The sequence below is a fragment of the Leptonychotes weddellii genome, chromosome 5 (genome assembly GCF_054177405.1).
Source record: "Leptonychotes weddellii isolate Sample4059 chromosome 5, ASM5417740v2, whole genome shotgun sequence".
NCBI classification, from domain to species: domain Eukaryota; kingdom Metazoa; phylum Chordata; class Mammalia; order Carnivora; family Phocidae; genus Leptonychotes; species Leptonychotes weddellii.
The window spans coordinates 102,869,029-102,886,572 of record NC_138373.1 but is presented as its reverse complement, the minus strand read 5'-3'; the positions used below and the strand labels follow the sequence as shown (position 1 = coordinate 102,886,572).

The window sequence follows — 17,544 nt, the reverse complement described above, 5'->3', positions numbered from 1 at the left end:
AAAAAAAAAAAAAAAAAGAATGTAGTCTTTAGGGATGCCTGTGTGGCTCAGTCGTTAAGCATCTGCCTTCAGCTCAGGTCATGATCCCAGGGTCCTTGGATCAAGCCCCACATTGGGCTCCCTGCTCCACGGGAAGCCTGCTTCTCCCACTCCCCATTTGTGTTCCCTCTCTCACTGTGTCTCTGTCAGATAAATAAATAAAATCTTAAAAAAAAAAAAAAAGAATGTAGTCTTTACAGGATCAGAGGTGTGGTTCCAAGAACAATTCACGGCCCACCAATTCCCAAACCTCCCCTATTTATCTCAAAAGGCTTATAAATGTAAAAAATCTGATGTGGGAGAACAGAAGGGGGTGGGGGGTGAACAGAAGTCTAAGGAGAAGCTTGCATAAATGTAAATGTTCAGAGCACCTGGCTGGCTCAGTTGGCAGAGCATGAGATTCTAGATGTTGGGGTTATGAGTTCAACCCCCACGTTGGGTGTACAGATTACTTAAATAAAATGTAACTGTTCAATGTTATACTGGTCTTCTCTAGGAACTTCTATCTAGTCCATCTCTTTAAAATGCAAATTTAATGGAGGTAATTTTTTTTTTTAAGATTTTATTTATTTGAGAGAGAGAGAGAGAGAGACAAAGATAGCGACAGAGAGCATGAGCAAGAAGCGAGCGTGAGTCGGGAGGAGAGGGAGAAACAGGCTCCCCGCTGAACAGGGAGCCTGATGCGGGGATTGATTCCAGGACCCCGGGATCATGACCTGAACCAAAGGCAGATGCTTAATGGACTGAGCCACCCAGGTGCCCCTTAATGGAGGTAATTCTTATCAAGAAAAAACAAAAGGGGGAAAGGCTATTTAGACAGACATGTCTTTAAAATTATCCACATTAAATAGGAAACTTATTCTGTGTAGGTTCCTGTTATCTTTTATTCTGTCAACAACAAAAAATAATAGCTTAGGATAATGGCTGGCTTTGTCTAATATTTAATGAAGTTTCTGTAGGTAACCTACAAATAATTATTAAGGACAAATTAAACAGATACAGGCAAGATAAAAGTTCATAAATAAACTTCTCAGTGATATTAGCTCTATTTAAAGTTTTCCCGAGTTAGAGTAAATGAATTAAAACTCTAAACTCATTAAATAGCTAAATCATTTCCAAGTAAGACAAAATACTGCAACATTAATAACTAAACAAAGGTTTATCTACTTCTGGCTTATTACAGAGAAACTAAAAGATATTTAGATATGTTAATGCTACACTGGCAAATTTTTAAAGACATGCTTTTGGAAATTTTGAAATGTATTAGTAAATTTGCAAATTTTCTTTTAAAGATTTTATTTATTTATTTGAGAGAGAATGAGATAGAGAGCATGAGAGGGGGAAGGGTCAGAGGGAGAAGCAGACTCCCCGCCGAGCAGGGAGCCCGATGCGAGACTCGATCCTGGGACTCCAGGATCATGACCCGAGCCGAAGGCAGTCGCTTAACCAACTGAGCCACCCAGGCGCCCAGTAAATTTGTAAATTTAAAGAATGCTTGTATAACAACAGTTCACAGTTGCTTACTTCTTAGTTTTCACTAGAAATTAAGGCTTCTAAGGGTTAAGAATTCTAATTAATATGTATAACTAAAACTAATAAGGAAAATATCTCCATATGCCAGGAAAGTAGGATGTGCTTTCAATGAAAAAAAAGGTAGGAGAAATATATTTTTTCTTTTTTGGTCCTAAAATGAGGCTGGTGTTGTCTAAAGAGGAAAAACAGGACAAAACCAGAATGTAGAAAAAAAAAGTTGTAGATGGTTTGTGGCAGAGGAATCTTTGAAAAGGAATTTCAATGTGTGGTCCAGCTGGTTAAGATTAAAATAAATTTATTTTTAAAAATGAGTCTGCCTAGTCAGTTAAAGCGCCTACCTTTGGCTCAGGATGCTGGGGTCCTGGGATTGAGCCCCACATCGCGCTCCTAGCTCTGAGGGGAGCCTGCTTCTTCTCCCTGCCTGCTGCTCCCCCTGCTTGTGCTCTTTCTCTCTGTCAAATAAATAAAATCTTTTTAAAGCAATGAGTTTGATTTTTTTTTAAGTTTTTTTTTTATTTATTTGACAGAGAGAGACACAGCGAGAGAGGGAACACAAGCAGGGGGAGTGGGAGCGGGAGAAGCCGGCTTCCCACCGAGCAGGGAGACCGATGCGGGGCTCGATCCCAGGACTCTGAGATCATGACCTGAGCTAAAGGCAGACGCTTAACGACTGAGCCACCCAGGTGCCCCAAAACAATGAGGTTTTTTTTTTTTTTTTTAATGTTTTTATTTATTCATGAGAGTCAGAGAGAGAGGCAGAGGCAGAGGCAGGCTCCCCGCCTAACAGGGAGCCCGATGCGGAACTCGATCCCAGGACCCTGGGATCATGACCTGAGCCACCCAGGCGTCCAACAATGAGTTTTAATATCAAAACTAACCTGGTGCAAAATTAGAATTTGGTTTTCTCGGACTTTGGTCTGATTTTGATAAAACTGTGAAAATTTCTTTATCTTTTAAAGTTTCATAATGATCTGTTATCCTGTTTAGGCAAGTGCTTTAAAACCTATTTTTGAAGGGCGCCTGGGGGGGCTCAGTCAGTTGAACGTCCAACTCTTGGTTTTGGCTCAGGTCATGGTCTCCGGGTGGTGGGATTGAGGTCTTGGGCTCTGTTTGGCAGGAATCCGCTGGAGATTCTCTCTCCCTCTGCCCCTCCCCCTGTGTGCATGCTTTCTCTCTCACTAAAAAATAAAAAAAATCTTTCAAAAATAAGGTTTTTTTTCCTTTCAAATGTTTTATATATATATATAAGATTTTATTTATTTGAGAGAGCAGGGAGAGGAGCAGAGAGAGAGGGAGAAACAGGCTCCCCGCTGAGCAGGGAGCCCAATGTGGGGCTCGATCTTGGGACTCTGAGATCCTGACCTGAGCCCAAGGCAGACGCTTAACTGACTGAGCCACCCAGGGGCTCCAAGTTTTTATATTTTTGACAAACCTCCAATTTTTTTTTTGAAAGATTTTATTTTTAAGTAATCTCTACACCCATGAACACTTGAACTTACGACCCTGAGATCAAGACTGAGCCAGCCAGTTACCCCCAAAATTAAGTTCTAAATAAAGTCTTTTTGACCAGGAATATCCCAAAGAATTTGTTAAACTAATTAGGTTTATTTGATATGTAAACTACATGGGAAGCACTGTCAAATAAGTTACTTTAAGCCTTTTTTTTTTTTTTTAAAGATTTTATTTATTTATTTGAGAGAGAGAATGAGAGACAGCACAAGAGGGAAGAGGGTCAGAGGGAGGAGCAGACTCCCCGCCGAGCAGGGAGCCCGATGCGGGACTCGATCCAGGGACTCCAGGATCATGACCTGAGCCGAAGGCAGTCGCTTAACCAACTGAGCCACCCAGGCGCCCCTAAGCCTCTTTTTATTGTAAGACTGTGGCACATGTGGATAAAGTTTATTCTGCTTCTGCAAAAACGGGCCCCTCAACGCCAGACTTCTGCTGTCATGATGTCCTTCTAACCTGGCAATAGCCTACTCCTACATCAGAGAAATTAAGATGGAGTAGAGTAGTTAGGGCTATGAGAAAGCCAAGATGGGCCGCTGGGTTCTTTCCCACTTTCTGGCAAATCTCATTTTTTGGTTTTTACATTTCTTCACCCACCATGGTATGTTTAAAAAGACTCAAATTACAAATAAACATTATGCTGTGGAGACTTCTATAAGACTGCAAAAACAGTTTACCATCAATGTCTAACCTGGAAATTTTCCATAATCCTGGAAAAATTTTGTTTCCAGAGGCCTCAACTCCTCTTTCCAACCACTTTGAACACCTGCCACCTAATACGGTGGTTATCGATATATTCTTACTATTGTATGTATGTTTTCTGGAGATAGACTGAAGTTTGCCAGTGTGAGGGCATTGGTCTTGCAGCAGGGGAAAACAAAACCTTTAGAAAACATGTTTCCCGCTTAGGCTATACCTCCCGTTGAGGTGCCCACGTCACTGGGCAAATCATTCAAGCCTTGATAATTATCACTGCCCTTATCACCCTCAATCATCAGGCAAGGCTGAAAGAACTAATGAAATTCTCAAAATCTCTAAGCTTGCTGAAACTGCTGGACTCCCCTGGCCTAAGGTGTTGCCACTGGCTCTGCTCAAACTCACTCCATGGGAGACAGTCACCCGTAGACCGCGGCTATCGGCATACAACTTTCTGCTGATTCCTGGTTGTCTCGTGCTAGTGTAACCAGTTACTGTAAGTCTTTAATGTCTTATACTAAAGCCTATCATTGGGGCGCCTGGGTGGCTCAGTTGTTGGACATCTGCCTTCGGCTCAGGTCATGATCCCAGGGTCCTGGGATTGAGCCCCGCATCAGGCTCCCTGCTGGGCGGGAAGCCTGCTTCTCCCTCTCCCACTCCCCCTGCTTGTGTTCCCTCTCTCGCTGTGTCTCTGTCAAATAAATAAATAAAATCTTTAAAAATAAATAAAGCCTATCATCAACAGGTTAAAGGAACTTTCCTTCACCTTATCAAAGGATCCTGTTGGTCAGAGTCTACAGTCCGGTGACCGGTATTTCAGAAAGGTTACCATAAAAAATAAATCAAAACAAAAAACAAAACAGAAACAAACACCTAGCTCTCAAGCCCTGTTGGAAAGTACCCTACACCAAGTGCTCCTGACTACTGACACTGCTGCAAAACTAGAAAGTAGCCTTGGGTACACACTATACTACACGGCTCAAGAAGGCTCTACCTGACACCTGGCCCTATACAGATGCTGGAGATCCCTAGATCAAACCAAGTAGCTTGAAGAAGTAGCTTACATCAAGGAATCTAGCTTCCACCCTTCACAGGGGCACCTGGGTGGCTCAGTCAGTTAAGTGTCTGCCTTTGGCTCAGATCATGATCCTAGGGTCCTGGGACTGAGTCCCGCATCAGGCTCCCTGCTCAGCGGGGAGTCTGCTTCTCCCTCTGCCTCCACCCCTGCTTGTGCTCACTCACTCACTCTCTAATAAATAAATAAAAGACTTCACTTTTATTGCATTATCTGTTGCTAAAGCAACAGCAAACCCTCTAGCCAAAGTTGTCCTTGAAAACAATAGCTCTTGATTCATCTTTTAGCTGAGCAAGGAGAGGTCTGTGCTGTGGCCGACACCACCTGCTGCTGGGCCTGGATTAACACTTTTGGAGAAGTTGAAAGTCAATTACAAAACACTGCAGAACAAGACATTTGGCTGCTTAAAAAGGTAACTCCTTCCACAAGGTTCTTTGACTTACTTGATTCTGATTGGTTTAGGTCTTGGGGACCACGGCTCCACGGTGCACTCCAAATATTGACAATTATTCTATTTAAGAGTAACCGTAACCATCTCCTGTGTGCATTGTATTCTCTCAGAAGCTTTCAACGCATGTTCATAGCCGCTAACCACCACACAAATGATCTCACTTAAGACTGAAACACAAGGGGCGCCTGGGTGGTTCAGTCTGTTAACCGTCTGCCTTTGGCTCAGGTCACAATCTCAGGGTCCTGAGATCAAGCCGATGTCAGGCTCCCTGCTCAGCGGGGAGCCTGCTTCTCCCTCTGCTCCTCCCTCTTTCTCTCTCAAATAAATTAAAAAAAAAAAAGACTGAAACACAAAGACAATGTCAACCTGAAGCTGTGACCTGTCAATATCACAAAGATCAAGAAGAAAAAAAAAAAGTCTGGATATCACACAAAGAGAAAACAAAAACCGCGAGAACTTTTGAGTGCTGAGAGCAGCACTAATGCCTTAAAATTCGATCACATCTCAGTTAAGCTGAATCTGATCAAAAGGAAGGAACTGTTGAAAAGAAAACCAAAGGCCCAAAATGGCATCACTTAGCCCAAGCCCCCAAACTAGGGCTTAATACTTAATCTAATTGCAGTTTCAGCCTCTCCCCACAGAAATGTAGTCATAACTAGTCAGAAATTTTCAGATGAGCACCAGTGAGGTAATCTGTCACATGGCCCCTCCCCATCCCCCCAAGATGAAAATCTGCCTGATAAGACCCCCTGGCTGTCCCCCTAAGGGAAAGAGACCTTGACTGGAACAATCCTTTTACTTTTAACTCCTGCCCTACCCTCCTTCCCATATAGAAACCTTCCATTTAGCTCCCCACCCCCTTTTTTAAAGCAGACTCCATGCCCAGGCGTGGGGCCAATGCAGGGCTTGAACTCATGGTCCCGAGATTAAGACCTGAGCTGAAATCAAGAATCGGATGCTTAACAGACTGAGCCATCCAGGTGCCCCTGAAACCTTCCATTTTGTATAGCTCCTCAAAGCTCCCTTCTACTTGCTAAATGGGATGCTGCCCAGTTCATGAATTACTTAATAAAGCCAATTAGACTAAATTTGAACATTATGAATATGGTTTTTCTGTTTACTACAGGAAGGTGATATTTCTATTACTGCCTATAAATGCACAATGCATTAACAAGTATTTTATCCAGGAGCTGTTTTGTGCTGGGAAAGCCCCCTTGTTTGGAGATTTCATCCAACAATCTAAGGTTAAATCTAATCAATACCATATAAGCAAGCACATATTGCTGTCTGGTATAAGTCTCTGAATTTTTTAAAAAGATTTATTTATTTATTTGAGAGAACACGAGGAGGAGGAGGAGCAGAGGGAGAGGGAGAGAGACTCCCAAGCAGACTCAGCACTGAGCCCGATATGGGGCTCAACCTCATGACCCTGAGATCACGACCTGAGTCGAAAACCAAGAGTCGGACACTTAACTGACTGCGCCACCCAGGGGCCCCTGCATTTTGTTTTTAAACTACCTAAACTGATCATTATTATCTTTCTAAAAAGTCAAAAGTCAGTGCATCTGTTAATTCACCATTTTTTCTTATATTCACATTCCTTCCATTTGGATGGAATTTTCTCCTTCCTGAGGTATACCCTTTAGTAATTTCTTAAATCAGTTTGAAATGACTTTTATTTCACCATTATTTCTGAGTGATTGTTCAGTTGGGTATAAAGTTCCAGACTGACAGTCACTTTCTCTTGTCATTTAAAGATTTCCTAGGGGCACCTGGGTGGCTCAGTCGGTTAAGTATTTGCCTTTGGCTCAGGTCATGACCCCAGGGTCCTGGAATCGAGCCCCATGTCAGGCTGCCTGCTCAGCAGGAAGTCTGCTTCTCCCTCTGTCCCTCCCCCTGCCCTGCCTGTGCATGCACTCGCGCATGTGCTCTCTCTCTCAAATAAATGGAAAATCTTTAAAAAAAAAAAAAAAAAGATTTTTCTAGTCCATTGCCTTCTAATACTAACATTCAAAACCTGCTGTTAAGTCTAATGGTCATTCTTTTCTAGGTAATCTTTTTTTCTTTAGAAGCTTTTAAGATCTTATTGTTATCTTTGGTGTTCTCCAGTTTTACCTAATAAGTTACATCTAGATTTAGGTTTATTTTCATTTATATTACTTGGGACCTTGCTTTCTGAAGCTGACAGATTCATGTCTTAGAAATTTCGGTCATTATGCTGGCAGTGTTCTTCGACATTCTAGGTCATTTACTTGGAGCTGTAGCTCCCAGGTCCCTAATTCTCTCAATTATACCTAGTCTGCTGTATAACACTTAAAATTCCTCAATAGTTTTTAGCAATTACATTTTTCATTTCCAGAAGTTTTACTCAGTTGTTTCTTAAATCCCCCCAGTGTCTTATCCTAGTACAAGGGTTTTGATTCCTTCTTTATGTCTTTCAATTTTAATTAGACTTATAGTTCCTGGTAATTTTACTATCTGAAGTTCTTTAGTGGTTTCATTCTATTTATTGTATCTCTTGCTGCTTGCTAAAAATGGATTTGTTTCAGCTTTTTATAATTTCAGGTTATGAGCTCATTTTAGTAGGGTTTCTTTTTAATCACCCCCACCCCCGCCAGAATTCACAGACAAAATTTGTTCGTTCATTAACTGTTTATTCAATAGAGTCCAAATTCCTTAACATGGTAATAAGGTTTTAAGAAATTTGGCTCTTGTTTACCTTTTCTTCCTAAACCTCCTCTTTCTTAAGTTCCCAATTTTGAAAACGGGCCAACCTCTTTCATATCATACTTTGATTACACTGTCCCTCAACCTAAGCTCTTTTCCTGCTACCAAACCCTTCCCTTCTCACAAAATTTTTCAGATTGGTGGTGATCCAAATGACATCTTTTATGAAGTCTTTCCTAACCAGGCAGGAATGACTATACCCTATACAGAGTTCTCTTATAATATCTAAAATCTTACTGCATTTGTTTATATGCTTTTAAAGATAGCATTTCATCCTTTTCTGTCTCCTTTTCCTCCTACCTTCTAGCTGTTTCGTTCAACAAGTAATAATTGAGCATCTACTCTTGCACAGTCACTCTGCAATGCAAAAAATTATTTAAGAGCACGGCCTGTGTATTTTTTTTTTTTAGTTTATTTCTTTTTAGTAATCTCTTTACCTAACATAGGGTTTGAACTCACGACCCCCCAGATCAAGAGTCGCATGGTCTTCTGACTGAGCCAGCCAGATGTCCCTGGCCCATGTATTATTAACTGGAATTCCAACAGGATGCGATAAATACTATAACAGGGATCAGTAAAAAGAAGGCCACAGAAGAAAGACCTAACTTGGCCTTGGGAGTTGGAAAGAAAGTAATCAGAAGACTTCCAGGAGGAAATATGTGCAGGAGTTACACACAATGCAGAAAAATGTGTTTCAGTAAAGAAGCTAGCAAAGGGAACACAAGCTAGTTCAATTCCTTAAATCTACAGTCTTCCTTTCATGTTGCTATTAAAGTTAACTATCTAAAAGTAAATATGGAAATCTAGTACTTTGCCAGAAGATAAGACTAAATTCCTCTTCAGGACAGCAATTTAGGCCCTTCATAATCTGGCTCAAATCTCTCTCTCTCAACATTTCCCGTCCTATACAGACACATGCTCCCTCTTTATATAGTTTGCTTTACACAGCACCATTCCAACTCATCAGTATAACATAACACACGCAGAATCTGAAACATGAGTACTCACCTGTAAGATGGGCGCCGTGCTAGGATCCCGTGGGCTTTCTGTGAGGAGCCTATACTGTCTGATGAGTCCTGAGACTCCTCACTTTCTGATAAAGAGGATACCTGGAAAACAGAACTGGTTTTACGGTGATGAACAATGCAGGTGGAAAACAATTTAATTTTTACTTTCAGAAAATATGATCTGTCTCCTGCCACCCAAATTCATTTGTCATTAAATCTAAGGTCTAAAAGAAAGGAACAAAAGAAAAAGCAAAATTTATTTCAGAGGCCCAAACTACTGAAAGGAACATACAATACAGCATGCTCAGAACTAAGAAGAAAGTCTATCCCTAAAATAAAGCAATACTATTTTACTGGAGTTATAAAGACCAGTCTCTGATTTCCACCCTATTTCTAAACTGATGCACATTACTCAGTTTTGGTGTTTTTTTTTTTTGAATCAATAATCTGATTTGGATTCTGGACATGCTAACTTTGAAATGCTATTAGAAATCCAACTATTATCAAATTATTAGATAATAACATGGCAGAGACTGCTAAATATACAAGCCTTTGAGTCAGGGAAGAGGTCTTGGGCTAGACATATAAACTTGGGAGTCACAGCTATTTAGATAATCCTTAAAGCCATAAGACTAGATGAGCTCAATACACAGAGAAGAGGACCAAAGACAAAACCCAGGAACACTCTAACATTAACAGGTTGGGAGGAAAGGGAGGAACCAGCAAGTAAGACTGAGAACAAGCCACCACTGAGACAGGAAGAATACCAGATAAATGATGTGTCCTAGAGAGCTAGCAAAACCAGTGTCTTAAAAAGAATGATCAGGACACCTGGGTGGCTCAGTCAGTTAAGCGTCTGCCTTTGGCTCAGGTCATGATCCCAGAGTCCTGGGATCGAGTCCCACATCAGGCTCTTTGCTCAGCGGGGAGCCTGCTTCTCCCTCTGCCTGCCACTCCCCCTGCATCTGTGTGCATGTGCGCGCTCTCTGACAAATAAAATCTTTAAAAAAGAATGATCAACTATGGCAAGTGATGCTAACAGGTAAAGTGAAACAAGGACTGAGAACAGATCATTAGGTTTATCAAAATGGAGGTCACTTGCAAGGGCGGGTATAAACATGTAATTTAGAAATCTGTACTAATTATTAGGCTTTATCTCACTTTACAATTAAATGAGTTAATACATGTAGAGCACTTAAGTGCATGGCATATAGCAAGCACATATTAAATGGTAACTATTAATAATAAGCCCTTTGAAGTTATGTCAACACAATAACCACATACAAGTTTTAAGTTATATAGTACCTTACTATTAAGAAAACAAATTCTTTTCAATTTTTAAAATATATTAAAATTTCCATTTGTCCAAAGTTGCACTGTGACACCTGACTTCATCTTTATTTTAAAAAATAAAATAACCCAAACAGGCTTCTAGAAAGGACATAACAAGTCACTGCTCTACATTACTATCTATAGAAAGCTTTCCCCTAAAGGAATCAGACTTAGATCTTAAGTTTCCAGAGAAATGTTTTAATCTCCTTCAAAAACAAGTTCTAGTGTACAACTACTTATTTATATCTTATATTAAATCTGTATCTTTTGGCAAAAAAGGATGAACTGGTCACGACCTGTAATAATTAAGAAATAGTAACAGATATTATAATATTTCCTCAAGCATCATGGATACACCAATCTAACCTAAACTTTTAACCATTTTCACTGTCCCTAAATTTACTCCCAAGTCTCCCACTGAACTCAAGAAAATAATTTCTGGAACTAAGAGATTACTTATATATCTAAGATCAAGTATTTCTCTTTAATGAGAGCACTGGCAAGTAAGAGTAAAATCTTCATATAAAAACTCAAAAGTCCATGCAGTAGCCACCTTTCATACAGGAAAACCACATTAGAGACACAGCTGCAGAGCACACAACACTGCCAGATACTTTATAAAGAGCAGGAAAAAATGAGGGATGACCAAAGACATTCTAAGACTCACGGGAGCCAGAAGATAAAATGGGGAGAAAGAGTAGAAAGAAAAAGAACCCAGGATCGCTTTCCTTTCTACTGCTGTCAGGTGGTAATAAGAAGGTAGACAGATCTAAATAAGAACTTGCCTCTACTATGAGAGAACTCTCTTATTTGACAAAGCATAAGGTAGGCACTTTTATTACTTTGCTGACACCAATACCATCGCCCTTGCTTCAGAATTCTCCTTTTCCTGAAAGATACCACTGGGACAAAAAGGTGCTTTCCCTTAAGGAAGTCTCATTTCCCAGCAATAACTTCCCCCCAAATTGTCTTACTTTTTCACTGGGTAGTCTATACATGAAACTAGAAATTCTCAAACTTTTCTATTTGCCTCATTTGTCCTACAGTCTAATTTCTAAGACAATTTTATTAAAATCTTGGTTTATGATACTGTACTATAGCAACTTCAATGTGTCCAAAGACTCAGGGTGTAAAAGTCCCCTCTCTCAGCCACTAAGTCTTTGAATTTTTGTACCGTTTGCACGTGTGGTGGGTGAATTACAGAAGACTGAGCTGTCTGGATGACCCCCTGAACCTGTACTTGCTCTCCAGGAAGAGGTACAATTGTCACTGGCGCAGATCCTCTTAATGCCATCTAAGAACAAATAAAAATTCAATTAACAAATATGTATTATACCTATGCACATAAGACAGCTGAGTTCTTAACACTGAAAAACATATTTCAGAGCTTATGATATTTAACCACATCTATTTAATCAAACATTAGGTATCTTCTAGGGGGCAGACGCTATACTAGGGGGTTGACATTACAAATGAATTACACAAACCAACTAAGAGCTATAGTAGGAGAAAAAAAACAGAAAATACTGTACCACGGGAGCAAAGAAAGTGTGCTACTTCATCTGGGTCTTGAAGGATAAACAATTCCCTGAAGGGGCAATATGGGGTGGGGGCTGGAAGATTTTAGGCTGAGAATTGACTGTGCAAAAATGTAGAGGCTCTTTAGAACACGTTAATCTGAAGAGATCTGGTTGAAAACCAATCCAGAAATCTAGAGTCAAAAAGTGAGAGAAACACCTACTTTGGGTGTTTTACGATCCAGCAATTGTATTCCAGATATTTACCCAAATGAGTTGAAAACATAAAGCTTGCACATAAATATTTATAGCAACTTTATTCATAATAAAGTTGCCGAAACCTGGAAGCAACCAAGACGTGCGTCAAAAGGGGAATGGATCAGCAAACTGTTATACGCATAAAATGGAATATTATTCAGTGATTTAAAAAAGCTATCAAGCCACAAAAAGGCAGGGAGGAACCTTAAATGCATACTTCTAAGTGAAAGAAGGCAGTCTGAGAGGATACATACTGTGTGATTCCAACTACATGACAGCCTGGGAAAAGCAAAGCTACAGAGACAGTAACAGGAACAGTGCTTGCCTTGGGCTCAGCTGAGACCGGGAGCAGTGTTTTTAAAGAAAAATCAAATATTTAGGGGCACCTGGGTGGCTCAGTTGTTAAGCATCTGCCTTCTGCTCAGGGCATGATCCCAGCATCCTGGGATCGAGCCCTGCATCAGGCTCCTGCTCAGCGAGGAGGCTGCTTCTCCCTTCTCCACTCCCTCTGCTTCTGCTCTGTCTCGCTCTCTCCCTCTCTCTTAAATAAATAAAATCTTAAAAAAAAATTTTTTTTAAAAAGAAAAATCAAATATTTAAAAATAAATAATTCAATCATGAGATTATAATTTATTTCTACGGAAATCAGATGGGGTTTCACGGAAATACCATAATAAGATGCTAAACCAGGAAAAGCCCACCCATCATTCTTCAAGGCTCAGCTCAAGTTCTACCTCTTCCAAGAAGCTTTTTTGTATGTTAACATTTATCAGTGATCTCTCACCTTCCTGTGGATTACACTGGTTCATACCATTCATTTTGGCGTTAAATAACAAAATAAAATCCAGGGCTGTTTTCTCAGGTCCTGTAAGTCAACTTCCTGACAGTTCCCCTTCTTTCTTTGTTTGCATAAAGCCCCCCAAACAATGCCTTATTATTCCCTTCATTGAAGGGTCTTTTCCTCTTCCCAAGATGGGATTAAATTCCAGCCTCATCATCCCCCAGAATGTCCAGGTCATGAAATTTTGTATATAAAATGTTACCCAGGTACTGAGAACTGCAAACTCTCAGGACAAACAACTCCATCACCCATCACACACTAAGAGACATAACCAAATTCTAGTACAGCTTTTATCAGCTTAAGGCCATGTCCCTAGGATGACCCTAGCCCCCTGAAAATGCCTGCCTGAAGAGGCTCAAAGCTGCCCAAAAATTTACTGTTTGTTCCAGCTAAAACCTGACTACAGGTCCCTGATCTCACTTTGCTTAGAGTATTTACTTTAGAAAACTTGCAGTTATAAGTCCCTTCTCTGATCTTTGAGATAATAAATCTTCTACAACCCAGAAATGTCTTTTCTCAAGAACCTGGGAGGCATCCCTTTGAAATGTAATCATCAGGAAGAATAGGGCCCTTGTCTCCCAGTCTCTGTGGGACAGCAGAAGTCTAACTTTGATAAACATCAATTAGCAAACACAGATGGCCTAATCACATTGACCAACCTCCCAACCTAACATCTTCAGTACTTTTCCTTTAGCACATCCCAGCATTTAAAAAGGTTCTCACCTTTTGTTTCAGTAGCTTTGAACTCAATTTGTGCTACAGTCTCTCTTCCCCACTGCATTCATTAGTCTGAATGAAATTTGTCTTGCTACCTTTAACATATGTCTGGCTCTCTTTCTCTTTGACAGCACCCCAGTAAGGGGATACAAAAATTAAAGAGTTAAAATAGAATTCACAAATCTAGAGTCCAGTTCTAGAGTCACCATTACACTCAGAAAAAAACAAATGAATGCCCCCTTACCTTTTAGACCCCAACTGAAGCCAATCACTCAACTAATATGGAGAGCTTGTGGCGGGATTAATTTACATTTCTACAAATAAAAGCAATCATTCATCCAGGGTTTCTGGCAATCCTTGCGATTTTGTGCACACTGTGGGTCTGGCAGGTGGAAAAAAGGCACCAGATTTTGTTTTAGCTATTAGTAATCCCTTTCCCTTATTTTCACTGTTCTAACCTCACAAAATGCTCATTATTCAGGGTCCCAAAGCCTGGTATTTTCCCACCCCCACTCTCAAAGTTCGTAATTTAAATCCTGAGATCACTCTGAAAGGAGTAAAAGAAGCTGGTCCTCCAATTTTAACATGAGGTTGAAACACAGCTGACTACCTCCACACATTACGTTTCAGTACTAACCACGTTCTGCAATGGTGGAAGTGTTCTGTATCTGCACAATCCAATATGGTTGTCACTAGCCACATGTAAATACTAAGCATCTGAAATGTGGCTAGTGTGACTGAGGGACTGATTTTCAATTTTACTTAATTTTAAATAATTTAAATTAAAATGGAAATATCCCTCGTGGCTAGTGGCTACCACAATGGACAGTGCAGTTCCAGATCTTAAGAGCTGTAGAACTTGCTAGTACACTATGGCTGCAACCTCAGAACTTATCTTAGGAGAGATATTAGGAGAAGCAGATAGATCTGGAGCTGCTCTCGTTAAACTGGGAGCTGTTGGATGAACACCCCCTGATTTCCTCTCCCTGGGGTAGATGAACCCGAAGTTCCTCTTATATAAGCAACAAGACAAAAATTAGTACTCTCCTTAGCTACCTAATTCAGGGATCCTTGGACTGTAAACACTTGGGTGAGGGAGGTCAGACAGCTAGTAGAATGTCATGGGAAAAAAGCCTCTTTTGCCAGAGTTTGAATCCAAAGTCTTTTTTTCTTTTTTAAGAGGGAGAGAGAGGGGGGAAAGGCAGAGGGAGAGAGAGAATCTTAAGTAGGTTCCACGCCCAGCGGAGAGCCCAACACAGGGCTTGTTCTCATACCCTGAGATGGTGACCTGAGCTGAAACCAAGAGTTGGGACACTTAACCGAATGAGGCACCTAGGCACCCAAATTCGGTCTTTTAACTCCAGAAAGGCATACAGGCTTTGGAGACAGATAAGCTTGGGCTGATTTTCATCTAAAGGCACTCACTAACTCTGTGATGCTAAGCAAATTCCTTAACCTCTCAGGACCTCAGATTCCTCCTTTGTAAACAGAACGAATACTATCTTTTTCACAGTTACAGTGAAGATTAAACAAGTAATAAGGTAAAAACAAAGGGTGGGGGAAAAGGTGAAGAGAAAGAGCCTACATATATGTCTCTTACTTGGATCCTGGCTCAACAAACTGTTGAAAAATGTATGTGTGCACTGTGAGGAAGACGGGAGAGTAGAAGGATCCTGAGCTCATCTGTGCAACTAACTCTGAACATGACCTCAAGACTAGCAGAACAGACCTTCACAGAGAGGAGGCCACCTTGAAAAGGGCAGGAGCAGCAGAGAGGTGGTTGAAAACCAACACCCCTGGGGAGACTAACCACAAACAGGAGAGACACCACAAGCACAGAGAAGCAAGAGGATCATACCCCACACCAGACATCCCATGCACTGGGGACCCACACTGGGAAGACAAGTCTCCACATCTGGCTTTGAAAACCAGTGGGGCTTAACTTTGTGAGCTTTAAAAATTGGTGGGGCTTAGGGTACTTTAGAATCTGGGCTTGGGCGCCTGGGTGGCTCAGTTGGTTAAGCCACTGCCTTCGGCTCAGGTCATGATCCTGGAGTCCCAGGATCGAGTCCCACATCGGGCTCCCTGCTCAGCAGGGAGTCTGCTTCTCCCTCTGACCCTCCCCCCTCTCATGCTCTCTCTATCTCATTCTCTCTCTCAAATAAATAAATAAAATCTTTAAAAAAAAAAAAAAAAGAATCTGGGCTTAACTCTGGGAGAGCTGGAGGGAGATGGGAGATGGGAAATGGGGTCCCCATCATTAAATAATCAGCATAAGTAAGCCTGCCTGAGACACAGCACAGAAGCAGTAGTTTGAAAAGTGCCTGGGGTATATGAGAAGGAGAGAAGTTTATTTACTAAAGGGGCAGGGATCTTTGAGAGACTTCTCCAAGAACAAAAGTGATGGCAGGTGCCACTTCTCTTCCTCTTCCCCAGCCTACAGAGCTGACACTTGCAGGAGCCAGTGCTAACCGTATTATTAGCGCCATGTGCCACAGCCCTGTGTTTTTCCAGCAAACATGCCCTATCCATCTGCATACCTCAGAAGACACCCCTCTAAGGCAGCTCATGCCCCACCACACCTTGCAAGCAGCCCCAGCAGAGACCGAAGCTACTCCAAAGTGACTCCTACTCTGGGGAGGGGGCAGATAACCGCACACACCAGTGTGCACACTTCCAGCAGCAAGCCTTTTAGGTGGCCATGCAGGGAGAAAAATCCTGCCCATCAGTGTGTCCACAACTGTGACAGACAGAAAAATTGCAGACATCTGCTCTGATTGCTGACCCACCTACCAACCAAAACCTCTCAGGTGGTCCAGCACAAAGAAAGCCTTTGGTGGGCCTGCAGCTGGGGCAGAGAGACTAAGTGTAGACAGCTAGCAAGACTACTGACCCTGCCTATCTGCAGAGGCCTCAGACAGACCCCTCAACAATGAAGGGACCAAACTCTGTCCAGTGGACCCCACAGCAGGAAAAGTGGGTTACCGCAGTCAACTGGGTTGAAGGCAAATGGGCCTCAGCCACAACAGTTGGGTGCATAAAGCCCACACACATAGGAGACACCCTCGGAGCACCTGGTTCTGGTGATAAGGGAGCATTACACTACAGGGCATCACAGGACCTCTTCTACATAAGGCCACTACTTTTAAGACCAGGAGACAGAACAGACCTCTCTAATACATACAAACGAACAAACACTGAGAGTTAGATAAAATGAGGAGACAGAGGAATATATCCCAAATGAAAGAACAGGTGAAGATCACAGCAAAAGAGTTAAAAGAAACAGAGATAAACAATATGCCTGATAAAGAATTTAAAGTAATGATCATAAAGATACTCACTGGATTTTAGTTCATCAAAATAAAGAGAAAAGAATTCCAGCCTAACACTAAAGAAAGCCATCTAGGGGCGCCTGGGTGGCTCAGTTGGTTAGGCGACTGCCTTCGGCTCGGGTCATGATCCCGGGGTCCCGGGATCGAGTCCCACATCGGGCTCCCTGCTCAGCGGGGAGTCTGCTTCTCCCTCTAACCCTACCCCCTCTTGCGCTCTCTCTCTAATAAATAAATTAAAAAAAAAAAAGAAAGCCATCTAACCACAAGGGAAGAGAGCAAGAAGAAGAAAGTAACAGAGAAGTACTACAAAAACAATCAGAAAACAGGGCGCCTGGGTAGCTCAGTTGGTTGAGCGACTGCCTTCAGCTCAGGTCATGATCCTGGGGTCCCAGGATCGAGTCCCACATCGGGCTTCGAGTCTGCTTCTCCCTCTGACCTCCCCTCTCACTCTCTCTCTCTCTCAAATAAATAAATAAAATCTTTAAAAAAAAAAAAACTGGAAAATAAATA

At 41.6% G+C, this 17,544-nt stretch overlaps 1 protein-coding gene across 9 annotated transcripts in view; it reads right to left on the bottom strand.

Moving 5' to 3' along the window:
* The window catches only part of ATF1 (activating transcription factor 1), an 88,133-nt gene that overhangs the window by 26,974 nt on the left and 43,615 nt on the right, over window positions 1-17,544 (bottom strand). For 5 of the 9 annotated variants that reach the window (XM_081821669.1, XM_031030064.2, XM_031030063.2 and 2 more), the window contains 2 exons: window positions 11,544-11,663; window positions 9,039-9,139 (listed from right to left, as the gene is read on the bottom strand). In XM_081821669.1, coding sequence (XP_081677795.1) covers window positions 9,039-9,139; window positions 11,544-11,663 — 221 coding nt within the window. Of the gene's footprint in view, window positions 1-9,038; window positions 9,140-11,543; window positions 11,664-13,946; window positions 14,085-17,544 lie in introns of all 9 variants that reach the window. The other 4 variants (XM_031030066.2, XM_081821667.1, XM_081821670.1 and 1 more) reach the window with 2 other exon arrangements.